The sequence below is a fragment of the Macrobrachium rosenbergii genome, chromosome 55, assembly GCF_040412425.1.
Source record: "Macrobrachium rosenbergii isolate ZJJX-2024 chromosome 55, ASM4041242v1, whole genome shotgun sequence".
Lineage (NCBI taxonomy): Eukaryota > Metazoa > Arthropoda > Malacostraca > Decapoda > Palaemonidae > Macrobrachium > Macrobrachium rosenbergii.
The window spans coordinates 65,928,718-65,951,217 of NC_089795.1; the positions used below are offsets into that span (position 1 = coordinate 65,928,718).

General features: G+C 37.2%; 3 protein-coding genes across 9 annotated transcripts in view; 1 reads left to right on the forward strand and 2 right to left on the reverse strand.

Moving 5' to 3' along the window:
• The window catches only part of LOC136835354 (organic cation transporter protein-like), a 22,661-nt gene extending 19,168 nt beyond the window's left edge, over positions 1-3,493 (reverse strand). For 2 of the 4 annotated variants that reach the window (XM_067098743.1, XM_067098742.1), the window contains exons 1-2: positions 3,287-3,424; positions 2,827-2,928 (exon numbers count right to left, since the gene is read on the reverse strand). The gene's annotated coding sequence lies outside the window, so the exon portion shown is untranslated. Of the gene's footprint in view, positions 571-2,826; positions 2,929-3,286 lie in introns of those variants that run through there. The other 2 variants (XM_067098740.1, XM_067098739.1) reach the window with 2 other exon arrangements.
• Positions 1-22,500, forward strand: part of LOC136835829 (OTU domain-containing protein 3-like) — a 212,835-nt gene that overhangs the window by 172,530 nt on the left and 17,805 nt on the right. The window lies entirely within an intron of this gene.
• Positions 7,066-22,500, reverse strand: part of LOC136835360 (organic cation transporter protein-like) — a 16,410-nt gene continuing 975 nt past the window's right edge. The window contains exons 2-11 of one of the 4 annotated variants that reach the window (XM_067098768.1): positions 21,926-22,061; positions 20,178-20,361; positions 18,660-18,763; positions 18,052-18,206; positions 16,034-16,202; positions 14,741-14,888; positions 13,058-13,230; positions 12,568-12,740; positions 8,957-9,141; positions 7,066-8,727 (exon numbers count right to left, since the gene is read on the reverse strand). In XM_067098768.1, coding sequence (XP_066954869.1) covers positions 8,545-8,727; positions 8,957-9,141; positions 12,568-12,740; positions 13,058-13,230; positions 14,741-14,888; positions 16,034-16,202; positions 18,052-18,206; positions 18,660-18,763; positions 20,178-20,361; positions 21,926-22,061 — 1,610 coding nt within the window. In that variant the 3' untranslated portion in view covers positions 7,066-8,544. Of the gene's footprint in view, positions 8,728-8,956; positions 9,142-9,493; positions 10,844-11,072; positions 11,258-12,567; positions 12,741-13,057; positions 13,231-14,740; positions 14,889-16,033; positions 16,203-18,051; positions 18,207-18,659; positions 18,764-20,177; positions 20,362-21,925; positions 22,062-22,500 lie in introns of those variants that run through there. The other 3 variants (XM_067098767.1, XM_067098769.1, XM_067098771.1) reach the window with 3 other exon arrangements.

The window sequence follows — 22,500 nt, forward strand, 5'->3', positions numbered from 1 at the left end:
CAGCAACACGCATGCACATCTGTGCATAACCGATCTTAATTTTGAATAATAGAAAGATAATCTTGGAAAAAGATTGTTTCATTCTCATCATTATTCTATCGATGATCTATTTGATATTATAATAACACCTTCATTGTACACCAACCAATTACCATACTCTCATCCACTCTGTTGATGAAAACGGAAAAGCAAGGTCTTTACAGTTAAACCTATATAGACGGAAGTGCCTTAACCCACGGTTGAGCTATATCAGGTTAGCCGACGCGCGGGGTACCCGTCTGACAGTCGACGGGCGTGACGTCACGCGTTAGACAGGTAGGGAAAGGAGGAGATACAGAGTACGAATCAGGCAGAATGTTCTTGTTTGTCAATGAAGTTGAAGGTCATTTCTTGAGGCTAACACTGGGCCTATGCACCTGGGATTTCTTTATTTGACCTCGGGGCACAGGCCATGAGCAGGTTAACTTATTCACACTAACTTTCCCTTAGGCCCTGTCCACACTAGCGGGCGCTGCCCGACGTGCAAACACTGTTCCCATAACCGTTCCACTGTACTGACCGACCGAGTATGGAGCCAGAACGATGCGATTGTCTGGTAACACTGCTTCAGAAGCGAGAGAAAATATAAACAGCTGGAAGTGCCCGACGGGCATGCCCGCTAGTGTGGACAAGGCCTTAGTGTGGACTTTGTCAGTTGTAAATCAGAGCACCAGACAAACGTCCAAGAACATACAGGGAAGGAGTTTTGTGGGAATTAGGCCTAGTAATTGTGCAGTTTACAGATGCTTTAATAATAGCAGAAATGGTTCAGATGTTCGATTTTTTAGGTTTCCAAGAGACGACGAATTTAGGAAGAAATGGATAAATGCCTGCCGTCGTGATGATAATGTCAATACCAACAAAACAAAGAAATGAAGGTACTATTTACATGGCAGATAGGAGTGCTTCGTTGTTCCTTGAAAAACACAAACACTGTCTTCTTCAATGGCCAGTTTTTTCTTCGGAGAAAAAGATACATTCAGTAAAATGAATCAGAAATCTTCAACACTTAAGAGTTTATCTTTTTTTCACTAATACGCCTAAAATACTCGAATTTAAAGGATTTCATTATAATTATTCTTGTGAAATTAATGTTGATTATAGTCTTAAATTGCTTTCGTTTTAAGGATTTTATTATTACTTTTCCGTTGATGATGATGTTATGGCATTTTACAATTACTATTCTTTTATTGCAGGACTTCAAGGAAAAAGAAAGACGTCATAGGTAGTTCTAACAACCAAGAACGGATTTCCGCTCATTCGATAAACCATCCAGTTAGCGAAACTTGTATTATGACATACCACCACGGTTTCCTTGGTCGCTAATAGCTAAGATATAGCTTAAGGCACAAATATTCCCATCTAATGATAGCTTCAAAGTTCAACTCATATATGCAATTAAGCATTCAACATTTTGATGCAGACTAATATCAACTTACTTTTCAACCCTTTTCAAAACAAAATCCTTTTGATTCACTAAAAATCATGGTTTGCTCAAAATCACTCATCCTAAAATTATATTTTCTAGCTCTACAGCAAAATCCAAAATCCAGTATACTGTACAGTATAATGTTTCACTATATTTCGGTTATCGAGAACAAAATATAAACTTATTATGTAACTACTCAAGTACTGTCAAACTACTAAAACAAGCAGATGGTTGTTTGTAAAGATTAGATCAATTATCTAGGAATACATTGTTGGGAGATATATTTTGTAGTAACTGTAAGATAATATACGTTCTAAATAAATATCGCTGAAACAATGTCTCCGAAATTATAACCTTCCCTGTGAAGACTACAGACTTAGACTTATGACTATGTTTTGCAGTGTTTGAAAGCTCCTGGGATTTTTTTTTTTTTTTTTTTTTTTTACAGTATCGCCGGTTGTTACACTATTACCCAGATCTGGGTAACCCAAGTGTTTAACCTTTCCAGTCCCACAGACAAGAAAACTGGCGTTACGTTAATCAGTGCACTACAAAGAGCTCCATGTCCAAAGGACTGGGGTTCTACAGCCTTCCAAACTACTCAGGCAGAAATGTCTAAAACTGAGGGGTGGAAAGGAGGTCATTGACCATCCATTCCAAGGACTTCCGGAAATTGCATGGCAAGGAATAAAGAATTTAGGCCAAAGGTTTGAAAGGTGTAACAGGAGGAAAACCTCCAGTTGCACTATTAAAACAATTGTTAGGAGAGGGTGGATAGCAAGATGGAAGGAAGATATGAATGGAGGTACAGTAAAATGAATGAAAGTAGTTGCAGCTAGGGTCCGAAGGACTTCACTAACCCCTACGGGGAACTACCGAAAAACAAAAACCCAGAGTTGTCCATTTGATTCTCAAAACAATGGATATGTGTTAACAGCGAGGTGACCCCAGCCAGACTAATTTCAACTCTACAGAATCAGATACAAAAGCTAAGAATAAAACCATAATCATCGTAGACTACTCTATGACCCATGAACTAAACTGTAACCGTAGTTCATTACAACATTTTCTAGCTACTTAGTTAACCTTTGCCCTCGAACAATCACCTACAGGTTGAAAAACTGTTCGGTACTTAGTTCCACTCAATATATTTTGCTTATGTTACGGTTAACTTCCTATGGTTTTCATGTGCACATATATATAAAAACTAAATGCAGTATGGTAAATACTGCTCTCATATCAAGAACAGTTCATGAACCAAATAAAATTTTTTTCCATCCAAAATTTTTTCAACAGGAGAGCCTGATCATTTTCATGCATAATAGTAAGTAATTTAACGACATAACATATCCAATCACCTTTCCAGTTACATGTTGACGGTGGCAAGAGCCACAGATATTCCTTTCTTTTCTCGCCAGCTTTGTACTGGTGTTTCACTGGGACTTCCCTCCACCGACAACCTGCAAAAAAAGACATTTTGTGTCAGCTAACAGACCACCTAAATACTTTAAGATTGAAGCTTAATATCTGCAATAGTTTCTTACCCAATTAAGACAATTTTAAGTTATAATTTTAAGTTACATACTTTAAAGAACGAAAAAGCAAATCCAGATAATACACAAGATCAATAAACCATATTAATTTGTGACCAAATATTTTTACGTAATTCTCAAAACAACGAAGACTAAGGAACTGCAAGTCCCCTTCTGACGTACGTCAGGAGGGACATCCTCCCCACACCAGGGGCCCCGCCCCTGATGGGGAGGATTAGCTTGCAGAAGAACTTTTAAAGGTAAATCAAATTGGAAAGGCACTCACCATTGGTGCAGGTATACCATACTAGTTTCCAATCCAGAACGAGGTTCTGAGACTAAGAAGCTGGGTAAGGAGAATTAACACTGTAGATAGATAACTTCAGCACACGCACTGTAAGCAGCATTGCTGGCTGAAGCCCGCCTTCCATTAACCCACCACACCAGAATATTCTGATGGACTGTAAATAGCATCAGTTCCATTCCACAGCACCTACATAAAAAATAATAGGAGCAACATGTGTAAAACCATTCACCTCAGCCACAATACTCTACACTTGCAAAAACTGAAGATGCAAATACCAAAAGCCTTATTCAACCACGAGACTGAAAAACATTATATCAAATTCACTTCACAAATGGGCAACATAAAAACAAACAAAATATAACTTACGTCACCGGACAGACGGGGAACGGAATCGTTGAGCAAGGTTACGCGAACAGTGCACTTTTATACACCGAACTTTCTGACGAGAACCGAGTAGTACGAGTACCGAGTCAACCGACCAACCGTTGACAACACTACTAAGTTCACAGCCAAGGACGATGAAGCCACAATACATTTACTTTTTTCTTCTTCTTTTTTGTTTTAAATTAACGACGGAGAATTTTGTTCACTTACCCCTTATCTTTTCATGCAACCAGAATTAATAGTTTGGTGCTTCACCGTAAAAACACGGCGCGTGTGTTAGTTTCAGATTTCGGCTTTGGGCTTGTTTCGGCGCCAATAAAAAATATTAAATAACTCTTGAAGGGCTGTTGGTGTCAGTTTTACGTAACATATTTTCTGCATGTGGATATTTTCAGGTTTTCTGAAGTGATGAACAAACACATTTTACGGCGAAGACAGATCATTCAAACGGTCAATTTATTTAAACATAGATGCAACGTTGCAAGCAACATCAATTTTACTACCAATAGAATCCGTTTGATTGATTCATCAATACGAGCAACTGGCGACAAAACTCACGGTCATGGACTGCGAGAAGAATTAATTTATTCCGGAAAAATGAAGACCAATTTTGATATACAATTTGGGTTACCAGCCAACTGGTATACTTAATTAACTGGATAATTGACTGCGGCTTAACAGAATAATTATGACTTTAAAATCTCACCTGGCTTTTTTTTTTTTTTAGCTTGGAGTAAGATAGGGTGTGGCTTGTATTGCATAGTGTTACATGTGCACAAAAGCATTCCTAATTTAAATTCACATTCTAGAGTAAATATTATAGGCCTATAGTCCTCACCTCGTTTCAGGTCACTCACCGCCAGCCCAGTAACATATTCTTTGTATACAATTGTACTTTGAAAAATAATGAAAAAATAAACCATAAAAATTTTGAGTGGAAATACGGTTCTTGCAAACTGATTCTGGAGATACTTTCGGCGCAGAAATTAGTAAACTACTGACATTTGGCTTTCAAACGTCTTACAAAATCGACTTTGAAATTATGCAATACTGTCCAAAAATCGTTTTTATTTCAAATTTGACTCGTTCATTGCGTTCAACATGACTTTCGGATTTTAATCCTAACGGCAATGAAAAACAAATCAAACTTTCCACTAATAGTCAAGGTATATGTTTTTAGACTTATGTGAAAGTGACACGAATGTCCATTCTCACACGTGTCAGCTGATGCAATTAGCAACAGAAATCACAATGCATTTGCTGGCAAATTCGGTAAGGCTGTCACTCCAAAACGTGAGTGGGATGGAGACTATCAGTTTTACAATGGAGAAATGACAACAAACTGAAAATAATGATAAACAGGAGTCTCAGCAGAAAGTAAGTTGAATCAAATCTACCGCACCTAACATCACTCCCCAACCCTCTCTCTCTTCCCCACCCCAACAAAAAAAAAGGACGAAGGTGGTATGGACATGTGTTGGAAAAGGGGCAAAGCCCAAGATATAAGGCACGAAAGCATCGATGGAATGATGATCAACAGCATAGCAGAAGAGAGGAGGAGCTGGTGTCAGCCCTACCGTAGCTTAGTAAGAGTTACTGGTGTCAGCCATACCATAGCTTAGTAAGAGTTACTGGTGTCAGCCCTACCATAGCTTAGTAAGAGTTACTGGTGTCAGCCATACCATAGCTTAGTAAGAGTTACACCTACCACAGCTGAGTAAGAGTTACTGGTGTCAGCCCTCCCATAGCTTAGTGAGAGTTACTGGTGTCAGCCCTACCATAGCTTAGTAAGAGTTACTGGTGTCAGCCCTCCCATAGCTTAGTAAGAGTTACTGGTGTCAGCCCTACCATAGCTTAGTAAGAGTTACTGGTGTCAGCCATACCATAGCTTAGTAAGAGTTACACCTACCACAGCTGAGTAAGAGTTACTGGTGTCAGCCCTCCCATAGCTTAGTGATAGTTCCTGGTGTCAGCCCTCCCATAGCTTAGTAAGAGTTACTGGTGTCAGCCCTACCATAGCTTAGTAAGAGTTACTGGTGTCACCCATACCATAGCTTAGTAAGAGTTACTGGTGTCAGCCCTCCCATAGCTTAGTAAGAGTTACTGGTGTCACCCATACCATAGCTTAGTAAGAGTTACTGGTGTCAGCTCTCCCATAGCTTAGTAAGAGTTACTGGTGTCAGCCCTACCATAGCTTAGTAAGAGTTACTGGTGTCAGCCCTACCATAGCTTAGTAAGAGTTACTGGTGTCAGCCCTCCCATAGCTTAGTAAGAGTTACTGGTGTCAGCCCTACCATAGCTTAGTAAGAGTTACTGGTGTCAGCCCTACCATAGCTTCTTAAGAATTACTGGTGTCAGCCCTACCATAGCTTAGTAAGAGTTACTGATGTCAGCCATACCATAGCTTAGTAAGAGTTACTGGTGTCAGCCATACCATAGCTTAGTAAGAGTTACTGGTGTCAGCCCTCCCATAGCTTAGTAAGTTACTAGTGTCAGCCCTACCATAGCTTAGTAAGAGTTACTGGTGTCAGCTCTCCCATAGCTTAGTAAGAGTTATTTGTGTCAGCCCTACCATAGCTTAGTAAGAGTTACTGGTGTCAGCCCTACCATAGCTTAGTAAGAGTTACTGGTGTCAGCACTCCCATAGCTAAGTAAGAGTTACTGGTGTCAGCCCTACCATAGCTTAGTAAGAGTTACTGGTGTCAGCCCTACCATAGCTTAGTAAGAGTTACTGGTGTCAGCCCTACCATAGCTTAGTAAGAGTTACTGATGTCAGCCCTACCATAGCTTAGTAAGAGTTACTGGTGTCAGCCATACCATAGCTTAGTAAGAGTTACTGGTGTCAGCCCTCCCATAGCTTAGTAAGAGTTACTGGTGTTAGCCCTACCATATCTTAGTAAGAGTTAAAGACATAAAGAACTGCACAAGAATGATCAAGGAAACTTACCTGAAATTAAGAAGCCGAGCGAGAAACTCGCAGCAGCAACAATTTTAGTAAAATCTGTAGTTCCGTCAATATCAGTTAATAAATCTGCCGAACTATTTTATCTCGTGTATTTATAGACATATAGTACATTTATAATCCCTTAACAGAGTATTACTGTTAGATGAACCAAAAGATCTTGACATTTACTGAAAGACAGAGATCCTTTTATATATATATATATATATATATATATATATATATATAATATATACACATTTATAATGTGTATATATATATATATATATATAGTGTATATATAAATATATATATAATATATATATATATATATGTGTGTATATATCTATATATTAATAAATAAATTCACAAACAGAAAAAACCTCATTATAAATTATACACGCTTTCATAAATATAAAATTTAAAATCCATGGATATTTTAAAATGTATATATCTATACATAATCAGATCGTTTAACATATGTGTCTATTCGTCCACATAAATGTAAGACCGTATTGTAAAGGTAAGGTAGAGTTAAGAGTTATTGAGCACGTACACTTTTAATAAAGGTGCTTAGAAGTCTAAAAGCGAAATGTTTACTTACGTGACGATATTCCAACTACAAAATATTCAACTGAAAAACTTCTAAGCACAAGACTTAACATAATAAAATTGCTAAGACTGCAAAATAGACATTTCGGAACAAATACATTACTTGAAACATCCCCAAAATGCCAGGGTAGCCTCTTAGAAAAGCAGAAAGAAACATGGTAATATATTAAAACTATTACGGTACATGATTGTTGAAAATTTATAAGCACCATCAGTACACAGTAAATTCTTCTATTAAAACATAAACCCTAGCTGGGATAAAGGTTTGAGTAGTACAGCTGCTTTACTGTCTACCAAACCGCTACCGCTACCACAACAGAAAACCATTCTTTATGTAAACAATAAAAGAAAATCCTGTCTAACCGAAGATACCACAGGCACAGAAACTATAAATTCCCGGATGATGATCAATGTTTGTTTTTCTTGATCTGGTTTCTTACGCCACTGACCCAAGTTCAAAACTGTCAATGTACTAGCACAGTATCCTCTACTACCTTCGACACAACAGACTCAGGCATTCAATGATTGTATTCTAACAAAAATCACATTCATTTTGATTATCTTCTGTCAAACCAACGATGAAACGGAAAAACACGTTTTCGTCGTCACAGAAAATCTTTTTCTGCTGTTACCATACACATATTTATCTTCAGATCTCACGCAAAAATCGCTTACTGATCTCACGATATTTTTGTCCAGAGCCTCCAGATCAGAGGCTTTTTCTCCAAGTCAGGATAAACATCTTTCGTGACATTCACTTTTCCGAGAAAACGGAACACAAAAAATATCTAAAAACAAAAAAATTTTTTTTTTTTTTGCATTAAGAAAAATTCTATTCTGATAACAAGGGAAGTATGGGAATTCTTTCTGCACAAATCCATACAAATAAAAATTGAAAAAATTGGATAGGAAGTACATAAAGGTATGAAGAGAGTCAGTCATAATACGGTCAAGAGGAAGTTCGCACAAATGTCGGAATAAGTTGATGGATATAAAAGTCTCTGTTATAAAAAGCGTTCCTCTTCATGTAATATCAAACCTCAGATGTTGCCATGCTTCACTGTGGCTCTTGAAGAAAACAGTCATATTATTATCTTCCTTTTTCTGTTATCTGTCACGTCTCCGTAACTATGATAAAATCGTACTCATACCGCTGACAACATAAAAAATTTAACTCATGCCACACAAACGAAGAGTTGGCTTATCTTCTGTTATTTCTGAAATTATTTGTCTTGAGGGATCTTCAATAGACTTCAGCAGCACAACGATTCAGCGACCTGTAACAGGTGACTGAATATACTCATTCATCATTTATCAGGGCCTTGACCTCGTCCGAATCTCTATCTATTTCAGATTTTCTTGGTTTAGTCCTTTCTTCAGTTAAATCGGTTCCTTTCGTCTCTGGCAGGATCAAGGCTAAGCCAGCAGCCACAAGAGACACACACGAAAAGAGAACAGAGGGACCCCAGCTGATGACCACACCCTGGGAAGGAGGAATGAGTTTTTCTTATGATGGTGCGAGGTATGCACAGCTTTTTAAATGAGATCGGAATTCGTGGATCAGATCTCATAACCAACTAATCAGTGAGAAATATGACCATAAACAAGCGGTTCACACTCACCTTTTCATGAAGTTATATGGTACAGTATTGAACAGACAGTATCTTCGACGACTGGACAAAAGATGATTGAAAATAATATTGCTCACTAACCAACAAATCGTTGATATAAGGGGATACAATGCCCCCCGTTCCAGCCATCACGCCACACTGCCCAATGGCTAGCGACCTATAGTTGGTTGGGAAGAGCTCGGCGGTGTAAATGTATATGAGGTGGAAAGCAGCTGTTATCGCCAGTTTTCCAGAGAGGGAGAGGAACATTATGAGTCCCACGGATACTGTAAAACGGGAAGAAGACTCTGAAGGTCACTGGAGAGAGAGAGAGAGAGAGAGAGAGAGAGAGAGAGAGAGAGAGAGTCGGACGGTTCCTGGAGTGTGTATGTCACTGGAAAGAGAAAAAGTCCGAATGTCACTAGCACAGAAAATTTGACATTCAATGGAATGAGAAAGGAAGGGTTGGCGGTCACTAGAGACAGATGAAGAGCCGGAAGACTTAACATAATAAAATTGCTAAGACTGCAAAATAAACATTTCGGAACAAATACATTACTTGAAACATCCCCAAAATGCCAGGGTAGCCTCTTAGAAAAGCAGAAAGAAACATGGTAATATATTAAAACTATTACATGACTGTTGAAAATTTATAAGCACCGTCAGTACACAGTGAATTCTTCTATTAAAAAAATAAACCCTAGCTGGGATAAAGGTTTGAGTAGTACAGCTGCTTTACTGTCTACCAAACCACTACCGCTACCACAACCCAAAACCATTCTTTAAGCAAACAATAAAAGAAAATCCTGTCTAGTCGAAGATACCACAGGCACAGAAACTACAAATTCCCGGATGATGATCAATGTTTCTTTTTATTGATCTGGTTTCTAAGCAATTGAAACCAAATCATTTTCAGCTACTGATCACATAAATATCTTGTCTACGATATGCTACTGACCCAATTTCAAAGCTGTCAATATATTAGCACAGTATCCTCTACTACCTTCGACACAACAGACAAAGGCCATCAGTGACTGTATTTTAACAAAAATCACATTCATTTTGATTATCTTCTGTCAAACCAACGATGAAACGGAAAAACACGTTTTCGTCACCAGAAAATCTTTTTCTGCTGTTACCATACACATATTTATCTTCAGATCTCCCGCAAAAATCGCTTATTGATCTCACGATATTTTTGTCCAGAGCCTCCAGATCAGAGGCTTTTTCTCCAAGTCAGGATAAACATCTTTCGTGACATTCACTTTTCCGAGAAAACGAAACACAAAAAATATCTAAAAACGAAAAACTTTTTTTTTTTTTTTGCATTAAGAAAAATTCTATTCTGATAACAAGGGAAGTATGGGAAAGCTTTCTGCACAAATCTATACAAATAAAAAATGAAAAAAGTGGATAGGAAGTACATAAAGGTATAAAGAGAGTCAGTCATAATACGGTCAAGAGGAAGTTCGCACAAATGTCGGAATAAGTTGATGGATATAAAAGTCTCTGTTATAAAAAGCGTTCCTCTTCATGTAATATCAAACCTCAGATGTTGCCATGCTTCACTGTGGCTCTTGAAGAAAACAGTCATATTATTATCTTCCTTTTTCTGTTATCTGTCACGCCTCCATAACTATGATAAGATCGTACTCTATACCGCTGACAACATAAAACATTTAACTCCTGCCACACAGATGAAGAGTTGGCTTATCTTCTGTTATTTCTGAAATTATTTGTCTTGAGGATCTTCAATAGACTTCAGCAGCACAACGATTCAGCGACCTGTAACAGGTGACTGAATATACTCATTCATCATTTATCAGGGACTTGGCCTCAGCCGAATCTCTATCTATTTCAGATTTTCTTGGTTTAGTCCTTTCTTCGGTTAAATCGGTTCCTTTCGTCTCTGGCAGCATCAAGGCTAAGCCAGCAGCCACAAGAGACACACGAAAAGAGAACAGAGGGACCCCAGCTGATGACCACACCCTGGGAAGGAGGAATGAGTCTTTCTTACGATGGTGCGAGGTATGCACAGCTTTTTAAACGAGATCGGAATTCATGAATCAGATCTCATAACCAACTAATCAGTGAGAAATATCACCATAAACAAGCGGTTCTCATTCACTTTTTCATGAAGTTATATGGTACAGTATTGAACAAACACTATCTTCGACGACTGGACAAAAGATGATTGAAAATAATATTGCTCACTAACCAACAAATCGTTGATATAAGGGGATACAATGCCCCCCGTTCGAGCCATCACATTAGACTGCCCAATGGCTAGAGACCTATAGTTGGTTGGGAAGAGCTCGGCAGTGTAAATGTATACGAGGTGGAAACCAGCTGTTATCGCCAGTTTTCCAGAGAGGGAGAGGAACATTATGAGTCCCACGGATACTGTAAAACGGGAAGAAGACTCTGAAGGTCACTGGGGAGAGAGAGAGAGAGAGAGAGAGAGAGAGAGAGAGAGAGAGAGAGAGAGAGTGTGTAAGTCACTGAGAGAGAGAGAGAGAGAGAGAGAGAGAGAGAGAGAGAGAGAGAGAGAGAGAGAGAGAGAGAGAGAGAGAGTCGGACGGTTCCTGGAGTGTGTATGTCACTGGAAAGAGAAAAAGTCCGAATGTCACTAACACAGAAAATTTGACAGTCAATGGAAGAGAAAGGAAGGGTTTGGAGGTCACTAGAGAGAGATGAAGAGCTTGAAGGTTATTGGAAAAAGAAAGTAAGCCTGGCGCTCACTGGAAATAAACAGATTTCCTGAAGAGTGCTGTAAAGAAGTATGAAGAGTCCGACAGGCACTAGAAAGAGAAGGGACGGAATGTCTTAAGTCAGAAATGAATGCGTCAGACTGTTACATGGATATCATACGTTCCGCAGACACTGGAAAACAATAAAAGAATTGTGCTAGATTTACTGGAGTAATGTGGTCGAGTTTACAGTAATTGCAAATCATTAACATAATTCATTTGCACAATGCTTACCACCCAAGTGTCCAATTTTTCTTTCAGTCACAGTAAATTTGCTTCCAAAGATTTTTATATGTAATCAGCAAGGTTTTGTTGAAGCACCCTTATTAAGTGCTTCTTGCCTTATCGGTTACCGATAATTAAATGTGCGCTAATAATGGAATAATGTTTTTATATCAGTAACGGAACAAAATTACAGCAATATCTTCCACAAAAACATCGAAATGATGTTACTTTGTTATGTAACATTTAACATTCACACGAATTAACAGTTAATTTATCAGAAGTATTCAATCACAAGGGACAAGGCAGGGTTAGGCAGAGTTAAATACATCTTAAAACTTGTTGGCTACAGGGACAGGGCTAGTTTTCGATAAGCATTTTATTAAAAGTATTAGCGGATTTTATCATAAAAGTGTTTGACTTCTAGGGAACATGCATAATGCTGTCATGAGTATGTCGTAAAAAGCGGTTTATCCTATGGAAGAAAGATCTGATACATCAGACCTGAAAGGAAAGTTAGGAAAGGACAGCAAGACAGGATTGATTTCATACATAAGCCGTCGTTGGAACTTCCCAGGTCAACGACGCAGAACAGTCCATTCAGGCGATTCGTATAAACTGATGATCTTTGATATTTGATTCAAAATTATTGATAAAAATAAAACTAATACACATCTGATACTACAATATAACGAAAACTGTTCCTTCACGGTAGAATTACAGTAACCACATTCAACTCACCTTTGTCAAAAATTGCCAGCAATGTGGCAATGATGGAGATAGTGATGGCGCACAAAAGGTACACACTTATCAGCAGGGATTTCCTTCCAACACACCTCAGCATAAATCCCAGCAAGATGTAAGATACGACCTCAATGACGCCTCCCAGAAACACATAAATGTAAAGGTTCACGCTGTAGTTCGCGTTGGGTGATGAAAGGGAAATCCATTGGTTAAAAGTGACTACAGATTGCGGAATGAAAGCTATAAAATATTGAATAAGCTGCATAATGAAATTTTAAAATGTAACATTTTCCAGATAAAATTTTTTAAGTATCTTTTAAATGTAAAGATTAAACATTACTGAAAATTTAGGAGAAATATGAAATGAATATAAATAAAAGATTAGGTGAGACCAGTATTAGTTTAATATGCATTAGTATTCCAGATAATCATGAATTCTTATGATCAAAATTTAAGTTCTAAATTAAGTTTGGTTCCTGTCTCTTACCTCAGGTTTTCAGCATTAAGGGAGACCCCACTATACACCACAGAAACACCAAACCAGCAGAAATAACAGATAAGTATTTTCACTCGAAAGTCTGAATCAGTTATGAGAGAAAATAGGTGCCTAATGTTACTCGTGATAACATGGCTAATTTTTCCCCTGGGTTTTTCTGTTCTCTGAAAAACAAAAGAAATAATGCATTGGTCAGATATTCAAACGATCTGCACTTTCGGTCTAACACAGCCAAACTTATATAGAACCTTTACCAGATTCTAATTCAATGAGTCCCACATGCTCCATTTTTCAAGATGGTGTTATGACCCCTCCCCACTGGCTAGGCTCTACACATTTTCCTCTTTCATTCTTCTTTTCTTTAGAATTGTCTCCTGAAAGCTAAAATCTCCGACAACCATCGTACCACAGAGAATCAACTGACTGATGCTCTCTGCCCTCTACAAGGTTTCCCCAGGAACAACACTGAACAATGTAAGTCCTCCGTGGGAGGTACTACACTATGCTCGACACGTTAGACGATAACTGGAAGCTCTTCCTGATGAAACTCAAGAACTATGCGTTTAAAAAGTTACCTGGCACAGACCATTCACCTAATAACGCAGCAAGAGTTGTTCAAAACTAGCTAACAACAGAGGTCAGTAAAACCATTAAGGAATTTGTTGTATACTGAATTTGCTGTCTCCATGCCACAACAGTTTTCTAACGAAATACTGTAAAGGAAAACTAACGATAAATGTTAATGTGGAATCCTTGCTAAATAATAATGCTAGCAGCAGTGGAAAGAAAGAAGTACTGTACGCTGCTTGCTAAAAAAAGAATACAAAAGGCAACAAAATAAAAATCTATCAAACAAAACGGTCAACAAAGGCAGTAGAAACACAAAATGGCTCATATAATTACTGTACATGGGGTAAAAAGCACTGGTCGGTTAATTCTCAGAGATTATAGCTCCCAAAATGACGACACAGGATACAAATGTTTACCTTGGAATCTGACTTTGTGCAATAACTAAAAATTACATACGCATTATCATGCTTTAAAATAATAAAAATTTACCAATAAAAGATATCTATGATGTAAAACACTCCACGTAACCAGATTTCTTCTGATTTTATGTGCATTTTGTTAAGAGTTCCATTACGTTCACACAGAATCTGCGTAAATGAACTATGTGCAAAATCCAAGATCTACAAAGCATGACAATTCATTCATGATATGGAGCAATAATTGCTATTACACTGGAAGGCAGCTACAGTCTTCCATAGTACTCATCATTAAAGAGAGAGTTGTACCTAAACTAAATACAGAAGCAAAATAACCCGAAGAAATCTCAATACTTTGGTCATCCTATAAACATATTTGTAAAATTTTGCGTATTATCGCAGCCTTACTAACAAGATTTTCTTTTCATACATTTAACTTTGAGCTGGCACTACCAATGATGGGGTATTTACTCCTGAACAAGAACAGGTATTGACAGTAAATTTTTCCTGGCACAAGTTGTCAGCATGGCTGCATGGTTGGCAGTATTCTGTCTGACGGCTTCTGGCAACAAGTCTTCAAAGATTTTGTCAATGTTCAAAGCTGCAAAGAAAAAGCTAAGATGTAACTCAGTTTTTTATGTATGGTTTTTGTATGTCAGGAAACTAAATTATTATCAGTGATAGTTACCAGCGGAATCATGGAATTCAAGGAGACCATGAGAGCTTTTTTAGGTAGCAAGACTCTACTGTTGGCCTTCGCAGCAGCGGACAGGACCTCAGCAGCTTTCTTTGGGTACCCCGCCGAATTCAGCCAGCGGGGAGATTCCGGTAACAGCCTGGTATACAAGGTAAATGTATAATTTCTACTGTTATATTCAAATTAGCATTTGAGTACTTGCAGCAGTTTTTGCAATATATCTAGCACTTTCAGTCTACAGTATAATTATATGAAAAGCCTAATATTACAGCTACATACATGCAGTCAGTAACTTGAGGGAAAAGAAAAGGATTCTGATTACAGTATTAGTGAATTAACGCTACAATATAACCCTTTTAACTGGTCAACCGATGTTAATGTGCTTGGATTTCCTAAGCCACCATCTACCTCTGTTTCAGCTTATATAATTCGTAAAAACAATGTTTTCTCGCACGTTTAACCGCCTTGATCCTAAACTTTGCACCAAGTCACCAACGTTGGCGGCAAAACTGAAGTCGTGTATATTCGTTAAGGCAGTACCACACAAGCACAGGCTTGCGCAACTTTAATTTTGCCATTAATGTTGGTTACATTTTTCCACTAATATTGGCTACATTTTGCCACTAATATATTGGCTATATTTGCCACTAATATTGGTTGCATTTTGCCACTAATATTGGCTAAATTTTGGCACTAATTTAGGCTACATTCTGCCACTAATATTGGCTATATTTTGCCACTAATATTGACTATATTTTGCCACTAATATTGGCTACATTTTGCCACTAATATTGGCTACATTTGCCACTAATATTGGATGCATTTTGCCGCTAATATTGGCTACATTTTGCCATTAATATTGGCTATATTTTGCCACTAATACTGGTTGCATTTTGCCACCAATATTGGCTACATTTCCACCTAATATTGGTTGCATTTTGCCACTAATATTGGCTACATTTTGCCACTAATATTGGCTACATTTTGTCACTAATATTAGCTACATTCCCAACTAATATTGTTGCATTTTGCCACTAATGTTGGCTACATTTTGCCACTAATATTGGCTACATTTCCAACTAATATTGGTTGCATTTTGCCACTAATATTGGCTACATTTTGCCACTAATATTGGCTACATTTTGCCACTAATATTAGCTAAGCGGATCAAAGTTTTGCAGCGAAGTGCTAAAACTACCAGAAAACGCGCCCCATGTTGTACTGCCTTAACCCTAGAAACGTTTACTGCATGCAGGCAACAACAAAGGACGAAATGAACTATACCAGAAATGCAGCGTGAGGAGAAGGATCGGAACGGTATACGCAGCCTGGAGCCATCGCCACGGTCTGATGAAGTAAGCTATGACAGGTATTAACATGTAACCGAATGCCCAGGGCATCACAAACACAGTAGCCACCAGAGATCGCTGGCTCCGTGAGCAGAGTTCCATCACTGAAGAAGATAGGGCAAGATGATGATAAATAGGATTCGATTCAAGGCTACAGAATATGTAAAGTAAATCAATCTGCTTTCATATTTTAGGGGATACAATTATGAAGATTCCAGCTACCCTCATGAAAAATATTGGTTTTGCAAACATTCGCCTTACTTGAATTAATTTTGCTCATGCTGCAAAAGTTATACAGTATATACCGATTGATATAATGTGGTTCGTTTACCCTGTCATCTTGGATATAAAGAGGTAACATTTCAGTGCTGTTTAACCGTAATGACATCAGTCTCTTATCTTAACCTTACGCCCCTCTTAAAGTCAGTTTTCTCATCATCCTAAATGTGTTATTTATTTACCGGATTTGTAGCAACTATTTTCTCCCTTTTCGTTCGCACCGCCGACCGTTTCTTCATTTCTCAACAGAAATAAGCTACTTCGCTTTAGTTTTAATTTTGTCCCTTTATTTTTCCTCTATTTAAATAATGAACCTTATCGACTCCTTTACCGAACTGAGTAAATATTATGGTACTGCTTCACATGCATCTAGCATACCATAAGATTTGCCACAAGGCCCTCACTTTGAAAATCATGTATTCCAATGTATTCAAATTCAAGTTCGTGCTTGTATACATAAACATATTTAATGAAAAATTCCAGTAATCCCGTTAAAAATGGCAAGTGGAAATCAACACAAGTTACCGTTCCCTTAGAATACTACGAAATTTTATACATGCTTCTACATCTTGCATTCATAACCCACTCATGAAGTACACTCTAGATGACCCCTTTGGCCAAAAATAGTTTATTGCCTAACATATTTCGGTACCCCAAAGAAGTCTAAATTGACAGGAAATTGATTATGGAAATCTAGTTTTCTTTCAAAGCGGATATTATTAGAAGGCAGTTCTCAAGCTTCCAAAAGAATTAATGAAGTTACCCTCCCTTCCCACGTTCAAGTCTTATAGATATGCAAATGTTCACCAAGTTTTAATGTTCACCGATGTTTCATTCCAACTTCGACAAAATTTTTCTCTTTTTAATGCATGTGCTCAAAATTCTGAATAAACTGTAAACTAACTGGATGGTCATGTACAGCGATTATGCAATCGGTATCTTGAACTGCACGCTCACATTACTTGTCATTCAACAAAAGAATTATTTTCTTAAAAGATTATTAGGAATTATAAGACTTTGCAGTACAAGGTAAACGAAGATTTATGTCAATTGGATTGGGGGGAACCAAACTATATAACAATCTGCATAACTGTTTTAGTCATACGGAAGTCAAATCAGATAGGGAATTATCTGTGCAATAAAGTAGAAAAATATCCATTAAGGCTATAAACACATTACAGACTAACATTCACTGGAACAAATTGTATGTATGTATGTATATATATATATATATATATATATATATATATATATATATATATATATATATATATATATATGTATATATGTATATATGAATATATATATATATAATATATATATATATATATATATATATATATATATATATATATTGGAAATACCGCAACACTTGGACTGCCTTTAAAGGTAACGAATGATATTTACTTTACTTGTGACACAACGACAGATTTACCAATGGACCATATTCATATATACGTTATATATATATATATATATATATATATATATATATATATATATATATATATATATATATATATATATATATATATATATATATATATATATATATATATATATATATTATGCCCATGCGAGTGTGCAGCGACAAAGGGAAAACGTAAATCTCAATCGCACGTAGGATAGGACGCACGAATCGCTATGATAAATTTCAAAATCCAAAGGCGTTACCTTGAACGAAGCATCCCGTGTAAACACCATTGATGAAACACGTCACTAAGGTCTTCATGATGACGTAAAACAAGAACACGGGAGCCAAGGTCGATGCTACACTGCTGACCAAGGACAACAGAACGCAGGCTAGGATGACAGGTCTGCGGCCAAATCTGCAAAGAAGAAATTAAATTGGAGCCATGGAATTTAGGCTACAAAGACAAGCACTGAGGCAACTTCAGCCATTCAGCGCTAAAGAGAGTGAAAGGAAGGAGACGGAGTGGTTGAACAGCAAGAATGAAGAAAGGAAACGGGAACACATGTTAAAAAAAAAAAAAAAAAAAAAAAAACTAAAAACTAGGTACAACCAGGGGACGAAGGAACGCTGCAAACACCCTTTAATAAAGGCTACAGTGCACCGCGTGACGCCCACTGATGGCGCTACCACCCTACGGAATGGAAAGAACCAAAAAAAAAAAAAAAAAAAGAGAGAGAGAGACTGGTATCGTTTTATTTCAAGATCTTCTCTCTTTTCCTACAGAGGAAATGTCTAACTGTTCTGACCATTACAAGAGGTTTATTATTATTATCATCATCATTAATCATAACAATCCACTTGAACTTACCTGTCCAAGAAGTAGCCGAACACCATGAAGCCAATGAGCGAACCGGCCTGCGTTGCTGCTTGAGTGGTCGAATAAAATGCGCGTCTCTCACACACCAAGTCCCACTGCAGTGAAGAATAATGTTTGTATTTCATTCGCGCTTTCTGGGTTTGTATCTCGGGCTTGCTCAAGAATGGTTCAGTCTAAACTGACTATCATTATAAATTTTGAATTTTCTCTCCATTTTCTTCTACTAAAAATTGCTCATCAAAATCATCACGGCGCTGTAGTTTCCGAAGTGTTTGAGATGTCATGGTTTGTGATGTATTTATTTTATTTGATTTTGATCTATATTCAGTCACAGGTTAGTTGTAAAGTGCATGGCTGATTAAAAATCCACTTCTATTATTATTATCATCATTAATCATAACAATATATACTAGAACTTATATGTCCAGTGAAGTCTTGCATGTATTATTCAATTTACAAGGCCCTGCAAACCAAGATTACACGAACCTGCCACTTGAAGCCAAAAGTTAACCTGACAGTCGTTAATTAGCTGGTCGCCAGTTAAGGGTTATTAACGAATAAAGATGAATTTGATTTTAAACGCGTTCTTCCAAACATTCGGACACCAAAAAGCCGAGATTTAACCTGATTTTGAATAAATTTTGTATTTTACTGGAATAACGCGGTTGAAGCTAACAATATAATTTAGGCTTAATCTCGGACTTGCTCAGTAAGTGGGGATGAAGGAGGAAACAAAAGAAATGCTACAGAAAAAGATAAAAGAATCATTTTGAACAAAAAGCGACTTTTCCTTAGAATTTTCTTTCCAACACTTCTACTAAAAATTGCTTCTTCACTTCAAAATAATAGAAAAAGAAAGGGGACAGGGCCGTTGACGTCTGCCCGAGACGGCGGCTTTTCTCTCTGAAGTTTTGAGATCAGAACAGTCACACCAGGTTTCCACGATCTTGTTTTTTAAAACATTGATTTTAGAAAGGAAAAAGGACCTTAGGACCACCTATTCTTAAGGCTGATATGGGAATCTTCCTATAGGGGAAAAAAATGGCTAAATAAAATCTTTCTTCAACGGACGTTAGTTTGAACTGAGCTGCTCCCAGCGTGGGACAAAGCAATTTCCCTGTCTTGATCAGGCTGATACTACTATCCCTAAATGTTCGAGGCTCTCAGCGTAAATATTTATAAATATATATATATATATATATATATATATATATATATATATATATATATATATATATATATATATATATATATATATATATATATATGTGTGTGTGTGTGTGTGTGTGTTGTGTGTGTTTATGTGTATACTTTTGTGTGTGCATGTCACCGTTTTAGAAACAGAATGACAGCATTTAATCTACTACAAAAGCGGCATAACCCAATGTGCAACGTATCTTAATTTCATATGAACCCACTTCACACACAGTCCTAAAAATGGATTACCGCTCAACGGCATTCAATAAGCTCACAAGACGAGGCTGACCTTGCTAACTGCGAGACACTTACTTCAGTAACGACGGTGGACTTATATTCGGTGGTATTGAAGTCTCTTACAAGACATGGAACCGGTGCGTTGTCACCAGCAATTGCGATGGAGTCAGGGTTCTCAATAGAAGCATTGTATCCTATTTCCGCTGCCTTCGTGTAGTTGTAATTGTTCATCGTGCAACCGTCCCATCCGCTTCCATTCCTAGGCGAGATTCAGAAAAAATAATCTCAGAAACATTCGTGTCCCTTGGTTTTTTCATGATAGGACGGGCCTGTTCCAGTGAAATTTCAGACAGAAACTTTACAAGGCAGCGTATATCAGACCTTTGTAAAATAATGGTATTTTGTTATTGTATCGAACTGGTGTAAATAACTTGTTTTTTGCTTTGGCGGGCAGTTGAGAGAATTACATATGTCTAACCAACTTGTATGCAAGATTTATTTTCAGCAAAGGCACAGGTAAGGGACGCCAGCGGGGGCCATTTAGCCCCCACCAAGACATCTCTCTGCAGTTGGTGTTTCTTCTTTAGTAGGTGAACACGCAAACATATTCAATCAATCACAAGTCAGCTGAATTCAAAACAGGGTCTGTACACGAATGAATATCCAATAAATTAAATGAAGGAAATGAAAATTTCTATAAAAATCTGGGTAATTAGCTTCTTTTACCCAACTAGCTGGTCTGTGTCTGTAGACAGATGAGCATTATTTGTTTGTTCTATATACGCAGAGAACTTACTTACAAGCACTGAAAATTTTACTCGATTGTTTGGCTACAACACCTCCCATACAATATCTCTATATGGATAGAGAACAGTCCTTGATACAAAGTAGTTAGTTGTTTAGAAACAACTAAGCTCATCTGCAGATGTTGAACTCAGCAAATAAGCTTTCTAACAATGCTTTCTTTGAATGATTATTAATATCCGGTAAACCAAATCTGAACAGAAACGTGTATCGTGAAAAGTTTCATTACTGGAACATCGCATCTTTTCACTACTCTTGACTCTATACCTATTTGTTACCCTCTGATTGCTTGTCTCAGTCTCATATATGGAACACATACCAATATAATCTTAATCCCAAAGAAATTCAGTTGATTGAATATTAAGAATTTAATGTAATTTTAATGAAATAAAAGCGGAAGATTCTTCAGACAATGAAGTCCAAAATATTGTCTTAATTCATGCAATCTTCATGACAAGGAGTGAGTTCCAAGGAATCAGGAAGATTTGTTTATATTTATATGAAAAATTTATTTGACATGTTTTCCAAATCCAAGTAAACTGCTAAGGAGAGCTTTAACACTGCGTGATGAACTCACATTCGCCATACTAAGGATCAAAATTATATATTCGATCAACAGCTACTGAGAATCACCTGTCAAACTCAACTATCAGAGTAAACAAAAATGTATCCACTGAACTTATATTCCCACAGTAAAAAAATTGCTTTTAACACACTTTGCTTTCTAAGTTAAGAGGGTACATAAAATATACGGGTTTCAGTACCTTACTTGTTGCCTGATTACTTTAAAAGCCTTAAATGGAACGCAGGTTATTGACTGATACTGTAGTGCTGTACACGATTAAATTACCATATGCAATACAAATACAAATCGATCAGAAATTATAACAACATTACTCTTCCCAACTAAAGTATTATGTTTTGGAAAAGAAATATTTCAAGTTCAGAACCGCACAATTTTCGTGAAAATATGAAGAGAGATTTGAAGAGAGTGAAAGCAAAGGGGATTGCTGACTCACCCACGAGGCATCGACAAGGACACTATCTGATGCTGAGTCCAGTTGGCATCAACAAGAGGCCCAATGTGGCACCAGTAATTGGGAGTGACGCCTAAAAACTCGTAGGTTATTGCCTGGAACACATTCGCGAAGGAAGCTGCAAATATTACATAAAAATTTTCGTAATTAGTTTATTTCAATGTTCTTATTTCCATAAAATCTGCGTCAACACCATTTTGTTTTAATAAAATACCTAACCACAAGGATATCTCAAATCCTTGAAAAGCTGAAAGCTCTCAAACGTGAGCTTTTTCACTGGTGAAAGATAAGATTTTTAACTATATAAAATTCTGGCTAAACACGGTACAAAATCATTATAGCATTGTTTCACAATTACCTTCATTTATGGCTAAACACGTTACAAAATCATTATAGGTTTCACAATAAATCGGCTATTTCAAAGACTCAAATAAATCGTTAGTTTCAGACATTTTACATCATAAGAATATCAGCCCTTTTTTCGGGTTAACAGCCCTGGATAATACAAATATAAACACTTGAGACCAAAAAAAAAAAAAAACTAATGAAATAAGTAA